Below are 15,876 nucleotides of genomic sequence, written 5' to 3'. Positions count from 1 at the left end.
ACCACAGGCTCCAATGCCCGAGGCGGTCAGTAGATGTTTGCTTCCAGTGTCTGTCATACTGTCCTGCCCATCCTACAAATCAAATAAAAAGCATGGGGGGGTACAGACCGGGCAACAGTGAGGGGACAAGCACAAGTGCAGGTGAGAAAAGAGGTGAGAAAAAGATGGAAAGAGGACAGGAGAGGTGAGACATTTACCAGGAAATGAAGCTAAAAAAAAGTATCCACAGATAGTGGCAGGAGGGGATGCAGACGGAGTAGGGGGTGAGGGAAGCTATACTATATGTAGAGTACAATGACGTCAGGGACAACATGTCCATCTGTGGGCTTGCCGACCCAAGGCTACATAAAAAGCAGAAAGCGGTAAACTGGAAAGCCGACTGGGCTGTGAGATGACACTGAGCTGGGCTGTGTGAGGGCCTACCTACGCTGTGGCTCCTTGTGCAGTCGAGAGTAGCAGTGATGGTTTACAGGCCCTAAGGTGACGGGGGGGAGACGCACTGAAGAGAGGGCAATGTGACTCATCCCGTTTCAGTGCAGCCTGTATTTGTTAACCTGTGGCATGTGCAACAGACCAGACCGAGAAGCAAACCCATGCCTTACTACAGTGACAAGACAGCTCCACCATCCTAACTGAACATAGATAGAGCACATACACACCATCATATGAGGCTGGTGTCTCATGAGAAAGACCAGGACCAATACCGAGCTGACGGGAGCTCTACATACAGCTCAAGCTGCAGTAACATTTCGCCCATCCTATAGACCTTTTGACATACTACAACTGCGTATTAGTGCTAGATATGTGAACAGTTTGCAAAATCCTTGACTGGTCTCTGTTAAGCCTAAAGTGTTTAGGTATGTGGCATGGTTTGATAAGCATTTGCAAGGCCACCTATACAAAGAAGCTTAACATGGTAAGATGTTAAAACATCTTCAAATGACAGCACATGGTAACTGTAAGCATAGAAAACCAACATTATAGAATTGAGATCACCTTCAACATTGATATGTATCCCAGAGGACCAGCACATATTCAGCTGCACATGAAAAGCAAACAAGACGTACCATTAGATTCTTGTATATATATGAAGGGTTCAGATGCAAAAGCCTCTAAATGCCACCTATGTCAAAAATGAGATAAAGATGGTGAGGGGATGCTCTCCACACATAGTATACGCTAATCAAATAATTTAACTTCTAAACCCACTAAATACCACTCTCTTCCTGGTCTGAAATATCGATTTATAGGCAAAAACCTATAGGAGCCTGAATTTAAATGCTCATTTAAAAGAAAAGTGGTCAGACGGATTTAGAGGGTTTTGCATCTGAACTCTTCATATATATATATATATAAATATAAATATATATATATATATATATATATATATATATATATATATATATATATATATTATTATTATTATTTGTTTTTTACAGAAAATGTGTTTTGTTGTTGTTGTTTTTCTAAGCAGGCTTATACCAGTTTGAAAACTCTGAGTTTCAATGGCATTTGTCAATTCCTATCAATATCAATGTCAAGAATGCAATAATGCTACTTTTTCAAATATTTGAAAGACTTCATAATCACTATATACCCACAAGGGTAATAATGTTCAGCAAAGGAACTTAGTTAAGGCCTTTAGTGAGCTGGACTTGTACACTTTTTTGGCCTCAAGTAAAACAAAAGCAATGATCCAGTGTAGAACATCTTTGTTTCCCAGCCACAGCAGTAGCACACTCAAATAAACAAACAGGCAGCAGCTGGACAGCCGAGATGGAGCTGAAGGGTCCTCCGAACGTCCTGAAGTGAATCTGTGCCTCTCATCTGGAGCAGCTGAATCTTTAGTTCAGCTCAGCAACAAAAAAAAAACCATACATACATAGCTCAATTGGGAGAGTGGTGAGGGTGAGGGAGAAGGCAAAACAGGATCAAAACAAAACAAACCAAGTGAGCAGAAAGAAAGAAAACAAAGGCAATTGCACAGAGCCTTGATACTCATCTGAATAAACAAAGAGAGATAGAGAGAAAGAGAGAGAGAGATTGAGATCACTGATAAAGTTCTCTTTCATGCGAATGTGAGAGAACAGTAGCAAGTACAAAAGAGATATCCACGTCACTTCACACAACATAGACCTCAACAAAAACAAATACTCTCAATCTTGTTTTGGCCCTCATAACAAAAACAACTTGAAGGCATCGGTTTGGTGATTCAGGCAGTACAAAAACAAAAAAAATGAACAAAAGAACAAGTGTATTCCAAACTGAGAGGCTTCTGTAAACAATAAGGGGAGTTTGTGAGATATTGCTACTTCCCATTGGTGGCATACAACCATACACACTGAGTGATCTGAAATATCAACACCACTGCAAAGCTAAATCAAGCCAAGATATAATGTTCAATTCTATTGATATAACCATAAAAATCATCCTCGAAAAACAAGCCATTCTGGAGATGCCCAGTAGGGGGCGACCAGCACAACCTCTTATACAGGTGAATCTCTTCCAATAGCAAATCAATGTTGCAGGTTGGTGAACTTGTGTGACACAGCTCAGGCCCAAATGCACAAGAGAAAGTCAGCTGACGTCTGCACCTGGTCCCCCAGATTCAAAAAGTCTTGCAGTTCAGCTTTTGAAAAAAAGAAGAACATCCGAACAACAAACCAACACACACACAAACAATCAAAAATCAACTTCAAATTCAGATTTGTGAAAGCATTGAGTATGTAGGGTGAACACTACAAAGAAAGGACCAATAGAAAAATTGTCTTCTCTGCACAGATATGCTATTTTTGTGTACAGAACTGTTCCTGTGAAATTCACCATGAACCATAGAGGACAGAGGGCAGCCTGTATGTAGTCCTTCCAGCAGGTCTTTCATCACATGGGATCTCTACCAGACTTCCAGAAAATCGGACCTCGAATCGATCTCTGTCCATTTACAAAATGTCTTCAGAGATTCACTTGTTTCCATGGTAGACAAAATGCTTTCTCCATGAAAAGATAGACAGCATGAGAAAGAAATGACCAAAAAAAGGGCAAAAGAAAGAGGCAAAATCACCCCAGAGCTTCTCATGTTCCATCAATCCCCTTTCTGTCAAGCTGATCTATGTCCTCAGATAAATGAAGAGAAAGGGAGGAACAGAAAAGAAATAGAGAATGAGAGAGAAAGAGAAAGAGAGAGAGAAATCAAGGAAAAAACAGAGCACTGCAATCACTGCAGGTACAAGACACATTCATTCTGCAATATACAATATGTTCACACAGATTTACATGAGAGGAGCTGTCTGTTCTTCTGTCCTTTGATTTGTTTCTGTGTCCAGCTCCCCTGCACCAGAGCACCAGCAGAATGTCCTTTTCTGTGCATGAGATATGTCACTGCTTGGATCTCTTCAAAGGACTCTCCAGAGTCAAGTTGACCAGTGTCCGGCGGGTAGCCCTGGCCCTCCAGTGGTACTACTGCATGGAGATACTGCATTAGTGCATTAGTGGGAGGCCTTCCTGTCCAGCATGCCCCTCCAGTGTCTCGACAGAGAATGTGTGTGTGTGTGTGTGTGTGTGTGTGTGTGTGTGTGTGTGTGTGCGCGCGTTTGTGTTTGTGTGTGTGTGTGTGTTTGTTTGTGCGTTTGTGTGTGTGCGTTTGTGTAATGTGTGCTCAAGTACAATCGTGTGTGTGTGTGTGTGTGTGTGTGTGTGTGTGTGTGTGTGTGTGTGTGTGTGTGTGTGTACCCTTTCCCCAGGTGGAAAGCTTGGTGATTTCCTGAGAGGTAAGCCACTTGATGTCCAGGTCCATGGCTTCCCTTTGTTTTGGATGTCTGAGAAGGTCATTAAAGTGGATGTGAACCCTCTTTTCTTTTCTCTCTGATACAAGAACAGGAGAGTCCCGATGCCTCCAGGTGTGTGTGTGTGTGTGTGTGTGTGTGTGTGTGTGTGTGTGTGTGTGTGTGTGTGTGTGTGTGTGTGTAGGTAAGTGGCGGGTGCAGACCCCTCCTCCTGAGCTACTATCCCCTGAGGGGTCTGGGCGGGGGCTTGCCAATCTCCACGGAGATGTTGGTGTAGAGCGGGTACCTCTTGATGGACACCACACGGTACAACAGCGAGCTGATGCCGTCCTTCCGCATGGTGTTCTTGGTATTCTGGATTTTGTTGAACCTTCACAGAAAAAAAACAAGGCAAAAACAAAACCACTTTTAGACTTTTAGTTCTTTTTTCAATATCAGCATTTCCTTTCAGTTGCATACTACACACCCACAAGCACACAAAGGGATGTTTTAGGGGCAATTAATTCATGGCTAAACCACCGGCCAGATGGCCTGGGCCTGGGCCTGTGTGGTGTGTGTGCCTGCCTAGGACAGCCTTAGCCAGCAGAGGGTGCCCCACACCAGAGGAACTGCTGGGCCAAATGGCCGAGTCGGGGGCCTGACGGAGGCGTCCACCTTCCCACGGCCTCAGACACCAGTCTCACTCCCGCCTCCAGCGCATGAGGGAACATGGCCAGGCATTTGGTCCAACAAGCCTGTCTGTCCCACCACCACTACCCTCACAGTCTTGTCCCACCACCACTACCCTCACAGTCTTGTCCCACCACCACTACCCTCACAGTCTGTCCCACCACCACTACCCTCACAGTCTTCAAAGAGGCACACATTGATTTCTCCAAACAACGAGTTTGAATGCTAACTTTAATCCACTTGATAAAATAAAACTAAACAAAAACAAAACAAAAACGCATCCTCTGGCTATGAGTCTGCTGATCTTTTCTGCTAATGCACAGAGTCAGAGATATAAAAAAAGAGAGAGAAACAAGACCAGAGTGGGAGAGCATTATTTACTAGAGTCTCCGCAGACCAAAGTCAAAGCCAACCCTGTGGAACGGTGCTAGAGAGATGATAGCCTACTCCAGACATCCCACATCATCACCTCTGTAAACAACACTGACAATGTTCACACACACACACACACACACACAGCCTTTCCACTGGATCCCAGAGACCAGAGCCCGACTACTCACATCTACCGACTTCTCTGACTCCGTCATCAGCTTACATATCTTTCGTGTGCGGCCGCAGAGCATGATACACCGGCCAGGGATTATGGTTTATGCTGAATGATTTTATGCCGCCGTCGCGGGTGGCTCACACGCACACGCTGGGATTAATATGCTTGCGGCGGGAGAGGGAGGCTAGGCTGAGTTGGGCTGGCTAATCTAGGGGAAGGTGATTAACGACAGCGCCGTCATCCACCGATGAGCACAATCACAATGTCTCATTAACCCGGAGCTCACCGAACGGCCAAACACAGAGGAAGCGAGTGTGTGGAGGGCCAAAACATTTATCAATGTAAACGGCCTACCCAGGTGAGCATGTGCGCGTGCACACACACAAAAACACACACACACACACACACACACACGCACACACACACACACACGCACGCACGCACACACACACACGCACGCACGCACACACGCGCACACCAGTTATACAAACCAGTCACACCTGAGTCAACCAGTAACTAGCCTTTCTCCTTGCTGAGGCATGGCCAGCCATTTGGGGAATTGTATGTGTGTGTGTGTGTGTGTGTGTGTGTGTGTGTGTATGTGTGTGTGAATGAAAGAGAGCGCAGCAAGAAAGATACTGTAAACACTTTATGAGGCCAGCATTAGAATGCAAATAACTGTGCGCGCTAAATTGTTTACACCAAGGTAATATTTCCATAGTGTTCCCACCATAATATCAGAGGGAAGACAGATGCGCGGCTGGCTGCTCAGAGACAGGCCTGGCCTATGTTATGCAGTGATTACAAACCCTCGGTCCCACCCCGAGACAATGAAGGATGTTTGTGCCGTGGCTGTGTTGGTGCTGCTGCGCTCCATGGCCTGGCCACAGAATAATAACTACCCTTGATTATCACAGCCCCTAAGCCCACTGCAGCAAGAGCTGCACGAGAGTTTGGAGGCCTTCTGATGTAAGCCCTCTGCATTCCATCCGTGACTTTTTGGAGAGGGGTTTAAAAAAAAATAAAAATGTCTTCGGTTTGAGTCCTTTTTAAATCCAATACCCTTATCTTGTTGAATCCCACTGGTATTTAAGAAATCCCAAAGTATTTTAACAAAGGGCCAAAAATCTGGGGAAATGCCTTAATGGGGCTCTTCATTTCTCCACTTTTATGGCAGCCATGAGAAGCTATGAATTATTTATTAGTCCGCTCTGAGTCCATGTCACCTTTATAAAAGCTGATCCTCCAGAATCCATACCAACAGCAGACACCCAGAACAGAGAGAGGGTAGGGGGGGGAGAGAGAAAGAGAGAGATGGAGGGACAGGGGGTATGTGAGAAAATGGCAAGTGAGCTGAAAAGATGAAGAGATATCCATCACACAAAGGCCCTGGGTCTGATTTATCGATTTTCATAAAGTGGCGGCACCCACTCCGCGCCTGTCTGCTTTGTCTATGCGTCTCCATCCCTGTCGTCTGGGCTGGTCATTTGTCCTGGTGTGAAGCAGTGGCTGACACCACGCGGTGCTGTGTTCACCAATGCTAAGTCAAATACGCCCTGGTCAGACAGAACAGAACATACCAATAGGGGCAAAATGAGATTCATATGGATGTTAAGAGGGATGTGAAGAGGGTTATATGACTTTGAAGGACGTAACATGCAGGCTATCTGGTTTGAAGCAAGGATTTTAGCCAGCATTAGCTGAGGCTAAATGAGAGAAAAATTATCTGAAAATGAAAATAAAGAAAATCTCTAAATCTCTACAGATGAAAAAGTGAAGGACAAAAGAGACGATTATTTTCCAAAAAGCTGTTTTGAGAGAGCAGATTTTTAATTGCCAGAAGAATTTTTCACAGCAAAACTTTTTTTCATCTCCCTTTTCATTTTTTTTGTAATATCTGATTAGCTTTTTTTCCATTTCCGATGAAGCCATCACAGCTTGCTAATTGGACCCATCTCCTGTGGCTCATTAGCTCCAAACAACGCAAAATGTGCAAACAAAGGAAACCTGTTCACACAAGTGAAGACAGCACCGAAAAACCGGTGTCTGTTAGTAAGTAATTATCCTACCAGCGTCTCCCTTCCCATTCTGTCACCTGACTAACTTCCTCTGTTTGTTTGATGGAGCGCAAACTTAAGAAGCAGAAGGCCCACTTTGCGGAGGTATGTTTCAGTTCAGCAGGACTCGCTCTGACAACTCATTCACTAGCACCTTGCACTTTCTCCTCTCCACGGGAAATGAAAGACGAGAGTGCTCCTAATGTAACCTCACACTGGTGAAGTCATTGCGATTGCTTTTTGGAGGCCCTCGAAGGAAATGAATAACGAGAAATAATAACGAGAAAGTGAATGAGAGAGAGAGCACTTTGAGAGAGTTATTATTACACAGTGAACAGGCTATGGATGATGACCCGTATCCAAATATTACAAGTATCAATCCAACTTTGCTTTCAAAAGCCATCCCGAGGTTCTTTAACAGGTTTGGGGCGTCTGAGAAAAAGCGCACGTCCTTGAATGATGGCACACACTGATCCACACCGCGAACAGCGATGGCAGTCACTGACTCGAGAGGCCCTGATGGATGAGCTGCTCATGCATGAAAGAGTGCTCTTTAGCGGCGGATAAACACGCCCGGCGCTCCTCGGACGAGGGCAGCTGGGAGAGAGCAGCAGCGCTGAACTCAAGAGGGCCTTAAACACGCGCCGACATTAGGTCAGTGAACTGCACAGATGTCGGGCTAAGCAGAAAAGCGTTCCTCCAAGGGTCACCACGGCAACGGCCGTTGAACACGTTCATTAAACACCGCAACAGACGTCAAGCACGGAACCTGCTCTCTGCAAAAAATACTAAATAAAAAAAAGGCCCTTAATGATGAGAGTAATTCTGAGATGGTAATAAGAGCTTTACCTCTGAGGGTTGGGCTCGTTGTGCTTGTCTCTCTCGTGCTTGATCATCCGATAGCGACCGATCTTCACGTCTGGCCGGGACACCTTCATCCCATTCAGCGTGATCCTGTGGACGGACAAACAACACCCCACATTAACATTCACATTTGTTCCAGTCTATAGATGCACATCATCTAAGAGCTTAGAGCCAATCTCCGTCCTTATCCATATACGCGTGCTCCTTGGGTGCCGAGCCTATAGAATATGAGTGTTATTATCAGCCAACAGGTGCTTATGATCTCATTTACCACATGAGCTACTGGGGCAGACGTCAGGGATGCAACATTCCCCCTCTGTAAGAACACTGAGATAGCAGCTGTATGTTCTTACTGCTGAATCGACAGTGCGATGTGTGACAGTGAGGCATTTTTAAAGGAGGAGAGAAACAAAAAAAGAGAACATGGAGATACACGAGAGAGAGAGAGAGAGAGAGAGAGAGAGAGAGAGAGAGAGAGAGAGAGAGGAGCAGACTGGAAGCTGGGTGTTACAGAATGAGCCCTGTAAAAGTTGGTCTGATAGTTCCACGCCAGCCTGATAGCGGTGAGGGAGTCTTCAGGGGGGTTTCTGTTGATTGACAACCAATAAAAAACAGAGCAGCTTGACCTCATCAAAGGTTCATTCACCCGGTGGCAAGCATAAGCCACGAGTGAAAAGGAGAAGCATTACAGTACACTGTATGTGGCAACACCTTTCTTTGCTGTGGCCTGTGGGGATTTCCTGAAGACTATCCGATAATCACATACAAACACTCCTGCCTGCGTGTGCACACACACAGACACACACAGACACACACACACACACACACACACACACACACACACACACACACACACACACACACACACACACAGTCACTCACTCACACACACACACACAATATCTCTAAAAGAAAAAAAATGAACCCAATTGTTTAAAGAACAGCAGCTTACAGCCACACAGAATTGCCTGAACAATCCAACCATTCTAATCTCCCTCCTTGGCTCTCAGGCAAAGTCCACTTACAGGAATTCTTATGTTTGCCCGCATCAACACCATGGCCTGACCCAGTCATACTGGTGCAGCTGAGGACAAGAAACCCTTCTTATAGCATCTGATTAGATGAAAATCCCACGGATGCATGCCTGCGTCTATGTCTTTTCTGTCTGTGTGTGTGTGTGTGTCTGTATGTCACAGTTTGTGCATTTTCCCCCATAATAACACAAGACAGACAGCATTGTGATGCATAATTCAGAAGAAGGATTTGAAATAATCTCTGTGTATTCTTGACCCAGAAACAGCACAATTATTTCACAAACACAGGAAATGTGTGTGTGCGTGCATGTGGTGTGTGTGTGTGTGTGTGCGTGTGTGTGTGTGTGTGTGTGTGTGTGTGTGTGTCTGTTTGTGTGTGTCTGTGTGTGTGTGTGTCTCTGTGTGTTTGTGGCTGCCCTCTATTTCACGTAGGTAAACAGGGAGCCAGATGACTGGCGGTGATCACTAGTGCCAGGCCCAGGCAGGAGGATGCCAGGAGAGAGACCGGCTGCACTAGGATATCATTTACAGCCCAAATGGGCTTGGCCCCGTCCAGAGGCCACTTGGCAAGGAGGGCCGACCATCGGCTATTTTTAACTTGGGGCACCGCATGAGGCCTGGAACACATCCAAGACTGTGTTTGGAGAAATGAAAATGATGATGGATAATGGGTGATGATGATGGGTGAGGAGGAAGATGATGATTATAATGGGTGAGGAGGATGATAATGATGATGATGATGATGATGATAAAAAATAAATTCTAGTTATTAGTCAAGATAGCATATCCTATGCTTTATCAAAAAGCTTGTAAGCATGATCACAAGATGGCCTGATGAGCAGACTAAAGCTGTGAGAGTGACTCACAGAAAGAGGTGCCATACGGACTTCAGGAGTGTCACCACAGCTTGTTCTTCAAGGAAGTGCTTTCCCAGCATCCACACACCTGTGCAAAGAGCCCCGATGCTAGTTAGCCATATGTAGGCTATTAAATCTCTTTTAGCAATGGCACTCTCTCAACTGCAGCACTTCTTAAAAGTGCCTTCCTATGCATGAATGGTGAAATGGTTTAATGAAACTGCAGAATCTATACCATGCAAGTAGAGTCTCCTTTGAGTGTACTGTTCAATCTTCACATGCCTCAGTGAAGACCATTTCAGATAAGGGAACACTACAGTAAAACATTACAGTAACCTTGAGGAAAAAATGCCATAAAGCTACAAAAAAAATAATACTTTCTTTAGATTAATTTTGCCCTCAGAGAGTAACGCTACCCATACAAAGACGTGAAGACAAACAAATATATACACAGAATCACTGGAAAAAAATAGCAGCGGCTTTTGTCATCCAAGCGTTTGCCGTGTTCTGTCGGAGATAAAGTAATGAAATGTGAGTGGGCCATCGCCATCAGCTAATGAGACAAGGCCCGATTCCAAAGGCTTTTCCTCGTTGAAACTCCAGCAGTAATAATTAATACTGTAGACTGGCGATGCGTCTAGGCCCTCTGGACGAGCTTTGATTGGATTAGCTGTGAATTTCTACAGATCTCCTTTCTCTTCCTCTTCCCTGCAGTTCATTTAATTGCATTAGACTCGTAGAGTCAAGGGGAGTGCAAATCATCAGCGTTTCTTCATTTTTCCCGAGCAGAGTGGAAGAAAACAGAGAGAGAGAGAAAGGGAGAGGGAGAGGGAGAGGGAGAAAGGGCAGAATGGAGTGGAGGTAAAAAGAAGACTGAAAAACATGAGAGATGAGTGAGTGAGTGTGTGTGTGTGTGTGTGTGTGTGTGTGTGTGTGTCAGTGAGGCAGAGAGACAGCTAGAGACCGATGAGAGAGAGAGAGACGGATGTGATGGGAATGAAGAGATGATGGAGGACGGTCTGGGATGAGTGCAGAGCCGGAAATGGAAGAAAAGCGATCAGTCACATAGAGCCTCATCTCACTGATGCACCACCCCACGCATGCACAGATGAATGCGCACTCACCTCACACACACACACACACACACACACACACACACACACACACACACACACACACACACACACACACACACACACACACACACACAAATTCACAGCTATTGTTAGAAAAAGACATGATGGAAATTAGAAATGCAGACCATGAGCATAGCAATGCACATCTCGTGACAAGCAGAGCTGTTCATCCAACAGCATGTCTAGAGTCAGGCAGTGAGCCAAAGGAAGGCACACACAGACACAAAGACACAGACACAGACACAGACACACACACAGTCGGAAAGCTCTTACGAAGGAAGAGCTCTTATGAAGTAGGACATCATTTACGCGAGCGGGGATCTATGCATCTGAGTCATGCGCTCATCAACTATGTCTGTTGGGCAGATAAATAAGCTAATGCACTGTCAAGACAGATAAACAAGCCTGCCCTGGGCTTTCATCAGCAGACACATTTATAAACAGCTAATGCCCCAATTACTATAATTACAGCAACGGCTTTATTGGATGCGACTAAAAGGTCTTGACATAAGGCCTCCGCACTAATGTCAACATTAGGAGAAACTAATTGTAGCTATAGAGGACGAATGGAAGTCTCTCAGCTCTTATGTATGACGTCTCGCTTTGCCCTTCAGAACTGCCATCTGGTAGCAGACACTTCAAGTCAAGATGTCTTGGCAGAGAGTACCATTCTACATTTACAGCACACCTGTCTGGCTTTAGATATGAAGGGGAAATGTCCCTTCAGGGTTTCCATACTCCACCAGACCACAGATGCTGACAGTCAGGGAGTCGTGTATGTGAGTCGTTGGTCTGAGTCTGTCTAAACGTGCCCACAGGGAACAACAGTACTCTCAACACACACACACACACACACACACACACACTCTCTCTCTCTTTTTGTTCTTTTTTCCTGGCTTGTCAGAGGGAACATTAGACACAGACAGAGGGAGACTGTGTCATCTGCATCCTCTCTCCCCAGGACGGTCACTCTTTGATGGGCAGTGATTTCAGCTGCTCCCTAAGGCAGTGTGGGAGCCTCCTTCACCCTCTCTCACCGTCCTCTAGACACGGAAAAAACTCTGCTTTTCAGAGATTCACTACGCTACAGAAACTCTGTTTCTTTTCTCTCAGAGTAGAAAAGTACATGGTTAGGGTCTGGTGCATGGTTACTTTGCGAGTTTCCTTGAATGGCTCTTTCTGAGTTTTTCTGGCTCTACACACAATGTGACTTATACAGACATTCTCCAGAGGAAAATTCCAATGCTATGGTCACAATGCATAAGCAATCACACACACTCCCACACGTGCACACACACACACACACACACACACAAATGCAGCATTATGTGACCCATACTCGGAGCAGGACGACTAAGTTGGAAAGACCCTCTAGCTCTATCTTATGCATGGCCATTTTGGTCACAAAAAAAGAGAATGTACTCACGCAGCACAGAGAAATACGAGAAATCTATTTTAAATACATCAGCCAAGGCCATATTTACTGCTCAAGCAGCAGCAGCAGTAAGTGCCATGCTGTAGCGGAGCGTGGCCCGACGCATAGCGCCTTTGTCGCCGAAGATAATGAAATGAGGCTGCTGGCTGCGACTGTTGATCTCAGCGACCCCGGGCATGTTCGATGCTGACCTCTGACCTGTTAGCACACTGCCCCGACACGATGCAGTCTAACGGGACAGAGCCTGTCCTGAGGGATGGGGGGTTAGGCCTTGTACTGGCCTAGGGGACTCAAAGGCTAGTGTGCCTGAGCGGGGCATAAGACCTCAGGATAGCGTGGCACCCTCTTGAGATGTGGGAGGACACTGATGCCAGCTGATGTGCCTTCCGACAGACTGAGACACTGAAATGGAGACACCAGCACAAAGGCAGGCTGTCATCTGAAAGTGGACATTGTTTTTGTGTGTGTGTGTGTGTGTGTATATGTGTGCATATATGTATGTATGCTTGTATATGTGTACTGTGTGTGTATTTGTATACTGTGCATGTGTACATTTATAAGAGTGTACATGTGAATTGCATACCATGTGTACTGCTGTACATTCCAAAGCAGCTCTCATGCACTTCCTCTCCTCTGTCTGCAGGGCGGCTGCTGCTAGCTGTCCTCCCCCTTATCAGAGCCTGCGTCTGGAGGCGCTGAGCATTGAGCACCTCTCCATGAGGCAGGCAGGGAGCTCCAAGGGCTCCCTCCAGACCAGCTCCAGTGAAGCAGCCATGCCTCTGGGAAACGACCACCAGCCAGCCAGCCAGCCAGCCAGGACCCCCTGCCTACCCCCCCGACACCCTCCCCAGGGGAGATAATGAGGAAGAGGCCCTGACTGACGGAGGGCAGCGGGCTAGTGAAGCGGGAGGATGGAGACAGCCGTGCCCGCATGCCTCTCTCTCTCAGCAGCAGTATCATTTCTCTCACACGAGGAAGGCTCTGGCTGAGGCGGAACAACTCTTATCATTACACTCCTACCACTGCTCTTCTCACTGCCACCAACATAACCACGAACACTTTCCCTTTCATCTAATAACAACCGATCCATCGTCAGTTGTGTTTCACACACACTGTACACTTTTCTCTATTGCATTGGTATTTTCACACGCTGGATTCTCATGTAATAAAGTCATACACTTGTCACAGGCTGAATCTAATCCAGCGAACAGGAAGCAGACACATCAAACACTTCCCATGACACACCTCTGTAATATGACAACCACTCTGACAATGCGGATAGCTTCCTAATTAACCCCCCCCCCCCCCAAAATCAACACACAAATGAAACTCTGAAATAATATTCCATTGTTCTCCTACATCCGCTGCAATAAAAATAGTCCTGCTGAAAGAGTGATCTCGGGGGAAATCTGGAAGCTTTAATGCATCAAAGCTATTGCAGCTATCATGCCCTAAAAGCTTTTTTATATCATCCTCCCAATCGTGTCGGCTCCTGCCGACAGTGAGGCAGCGGGCGGAGAGATGAGCAGAGACGTCTTTTATCACATCACCGGGACCCGGCCCCTCGGCAGTCGAGACCAAAATAAACAGCTAAAACGCTCAAGTGTGGAACTGGGTGATTCCCAAACAGCTTCTCTATGATATGCCCGTATCTTTTTATTTGCCGTTATCACGTTTCAAGGGCCTTGTGTGCATGTGTGAGTGCATGCACATTTAGGTGTGTGTGTGTGTGTGTGTGTGTGTGTGTAGTGTGTGTGAGTGAGTGAGTGAGTGTGTGTGTGTGAGTGAGAGAGAGAGGGAGAGAGAGAGAGAGGTTAGACAGAAAAGTCACTCATCAACTCAGAGAGGGAGAAAAGATGGGAAGAGCTATTTATTATCCACAGGGACTAATGTCAGTAGAGGAGACAGCTTGTGCATGTCCGTGTCCCGGTCTCAGAGTACTTACTGTAGACAGGAGGGAGGGAGAGAGTGTGTGTGAGTGTGTGTGACACTGGCAGCAGGAGCTTCTTTGAGGTTTTGGCGCTACCACAGGAGAACGACAGACTTGCCGGTGGAAGAGCGCATCCCAAGTGTTGAGGATGATTCACACTGGCATCAGTGCCTCTCATCTCTCCTGCTACTAACTTACGGTAAACATAATGGATCATTCATAATGCAACCCAGGTGAAAGGCCTGATAAGACAGAGAGATATGGAAACTACCTATTTTAAAATGCCCCATCTCCTGTTTGTATACATTAGCGTGAGGGAGACAGAGACATATACAGGACCGGGGAGTTTGCTCTCCACTGAAGGCCTGCCTCATGGAAGGCTTCTAAGGAGAGATAATAGAAACTTAGCTTTGCAACTGATGTGTGACTAAGAAGCCCATAAATTGCTTGCGCCGACGTGAGTTTTTTACGGCAATCACAGAGTGTCTCCCATAATCCTTTGTTTTCCTACTTCATCAGCACCATTCTGCCACTGCTCTCAGCTGTTCAGAGAGCGCACGGCTGATAAGTAACAATAATGACTGATGAATAATATATGGCTTTTGCTCCCAAGAGGAGAACCAGACAGGAAATTAACGCCATCTTCATAAAATGTCTGAATACTAATACTTCATTACTGGCTGTTACACGGACAGACAGACAGATAGATAGATCTTTGAATGCATTTTGAAGTCAGTCTTTGAAATTCAAGTACTGTAGGTTTGTTCCCATATGACCGGGGTTTTGAATATAACTGATGTTATGGGGAAATGAGACCCAGACAAGGAGCATCTGAAAGACTTTGTGCCCAGGGAAGATAAGGAGACGACATGGCTGCAAGTAGGGAACAAAATTTCAACAATTGTCTAAGGAGCCCAGTGAGCTACCTGTGAAGAAAATGTATGAGCCTCCAACACACACACACACACACACACACACACACACACACACACACACACACACACACACACACACACAAAGCACCTCACAAATCTCCCATATTGCTACTTTCATGTGCAGTTCATGACATCCCCAGCACAGAACCCAGAGCCCAGAGCCTCACCGGTTGAAGATGTCATCGTCTTCGCCTCCCCACCCCCAGTACTCGTTGGGGAAGCCGTTGATTTTGAGGAACTGCTTTTTGCTGAGGCCAGAGACTCCGCCAAAATAGCCCGCATAAGGCAGCCTGCAGGGAACGGTGACAGAGGGAAGGGAAAAGAAAGGTCTGTTAAAGCCTGGCGTTTGTCACAATATCAGCACAAGAATCTCTTTGAGTAAACATCTGTATGACCGTCAACAAGCAAGAGGAGAACTGAGTCCATCTGGACAGCAGCTAAACACTCTCAGTTCTTTACAGGGCATGGTAACTGCGTTTGTGACAGTCTACAAAAAGAGTCTTCCCAGAGCAGGCTGGGAAGCTAGCTGTCGTCTCTCGCTCCTTCAGTGGGATTTTGGAAACCCACTGAGGCTCTTGGAGTTGACATGATTCCGCGAGCACATCACACAAGCTAAACCCCCTCAGGAAT

At 46.0% G+C, this 15,876-nt stretch overlaps 1 protein-coding gene across 1 annotated transcript in view; it reads right to left on the bottom strand.

Moving 5' to 3' along the window:
• Positions 1 to 3,648: 3,648 nt before the first annotated feature.
• The window catches only part of b4galt2 (UDP-Gal:betaGlcNAc beta 1,4- galactosyltransferase, polypeptide 2), a 79,613-nt gene continuing 67,385 nt past the window's right edge, over positions 3,649 to 15,876 (bottom strand). The window contains exons 5-7 of the mRNA XM_048249152.1: positions 15,414 to 15,536; positions 7,905 to 8,009; positions 3,649 to 4,152 (exon numbers count right to left, since the gene is read on the bottom strand). Of these exons, the coding sequence (XP_048105109.1) occupies positions 4,002 to 4,152; positions 7,905 to 8,009; positions 15,414 to 15,536 (379 nt within the window). The 3' untranslated portion in view covers positions 3,649 to 4,001. The remainder of the gene's footprint in view (positions 4,153 to 7,904; positions 8,010 to 15,413; positions 15,537 to 15,876) is intronic.

Source organism: Alosa alosa, chromosome 1 (assembly GCF_017589495.1).
Source record: "Alosa alosa isolate M-15738 ecotype Scorff River chromosome 1, AALO_Geno_1.1, whole genome shotgun sequence".
Taxonomy (NCBI): Eukaryota; Metazoa; Chordata; class Actinopteri; order Clupeiformes; family Clupeidae; genus Alosa; species Alosa alosa.
This window is presented reverse-complemented; position numbering and strand designations above follow the sequence as displayed.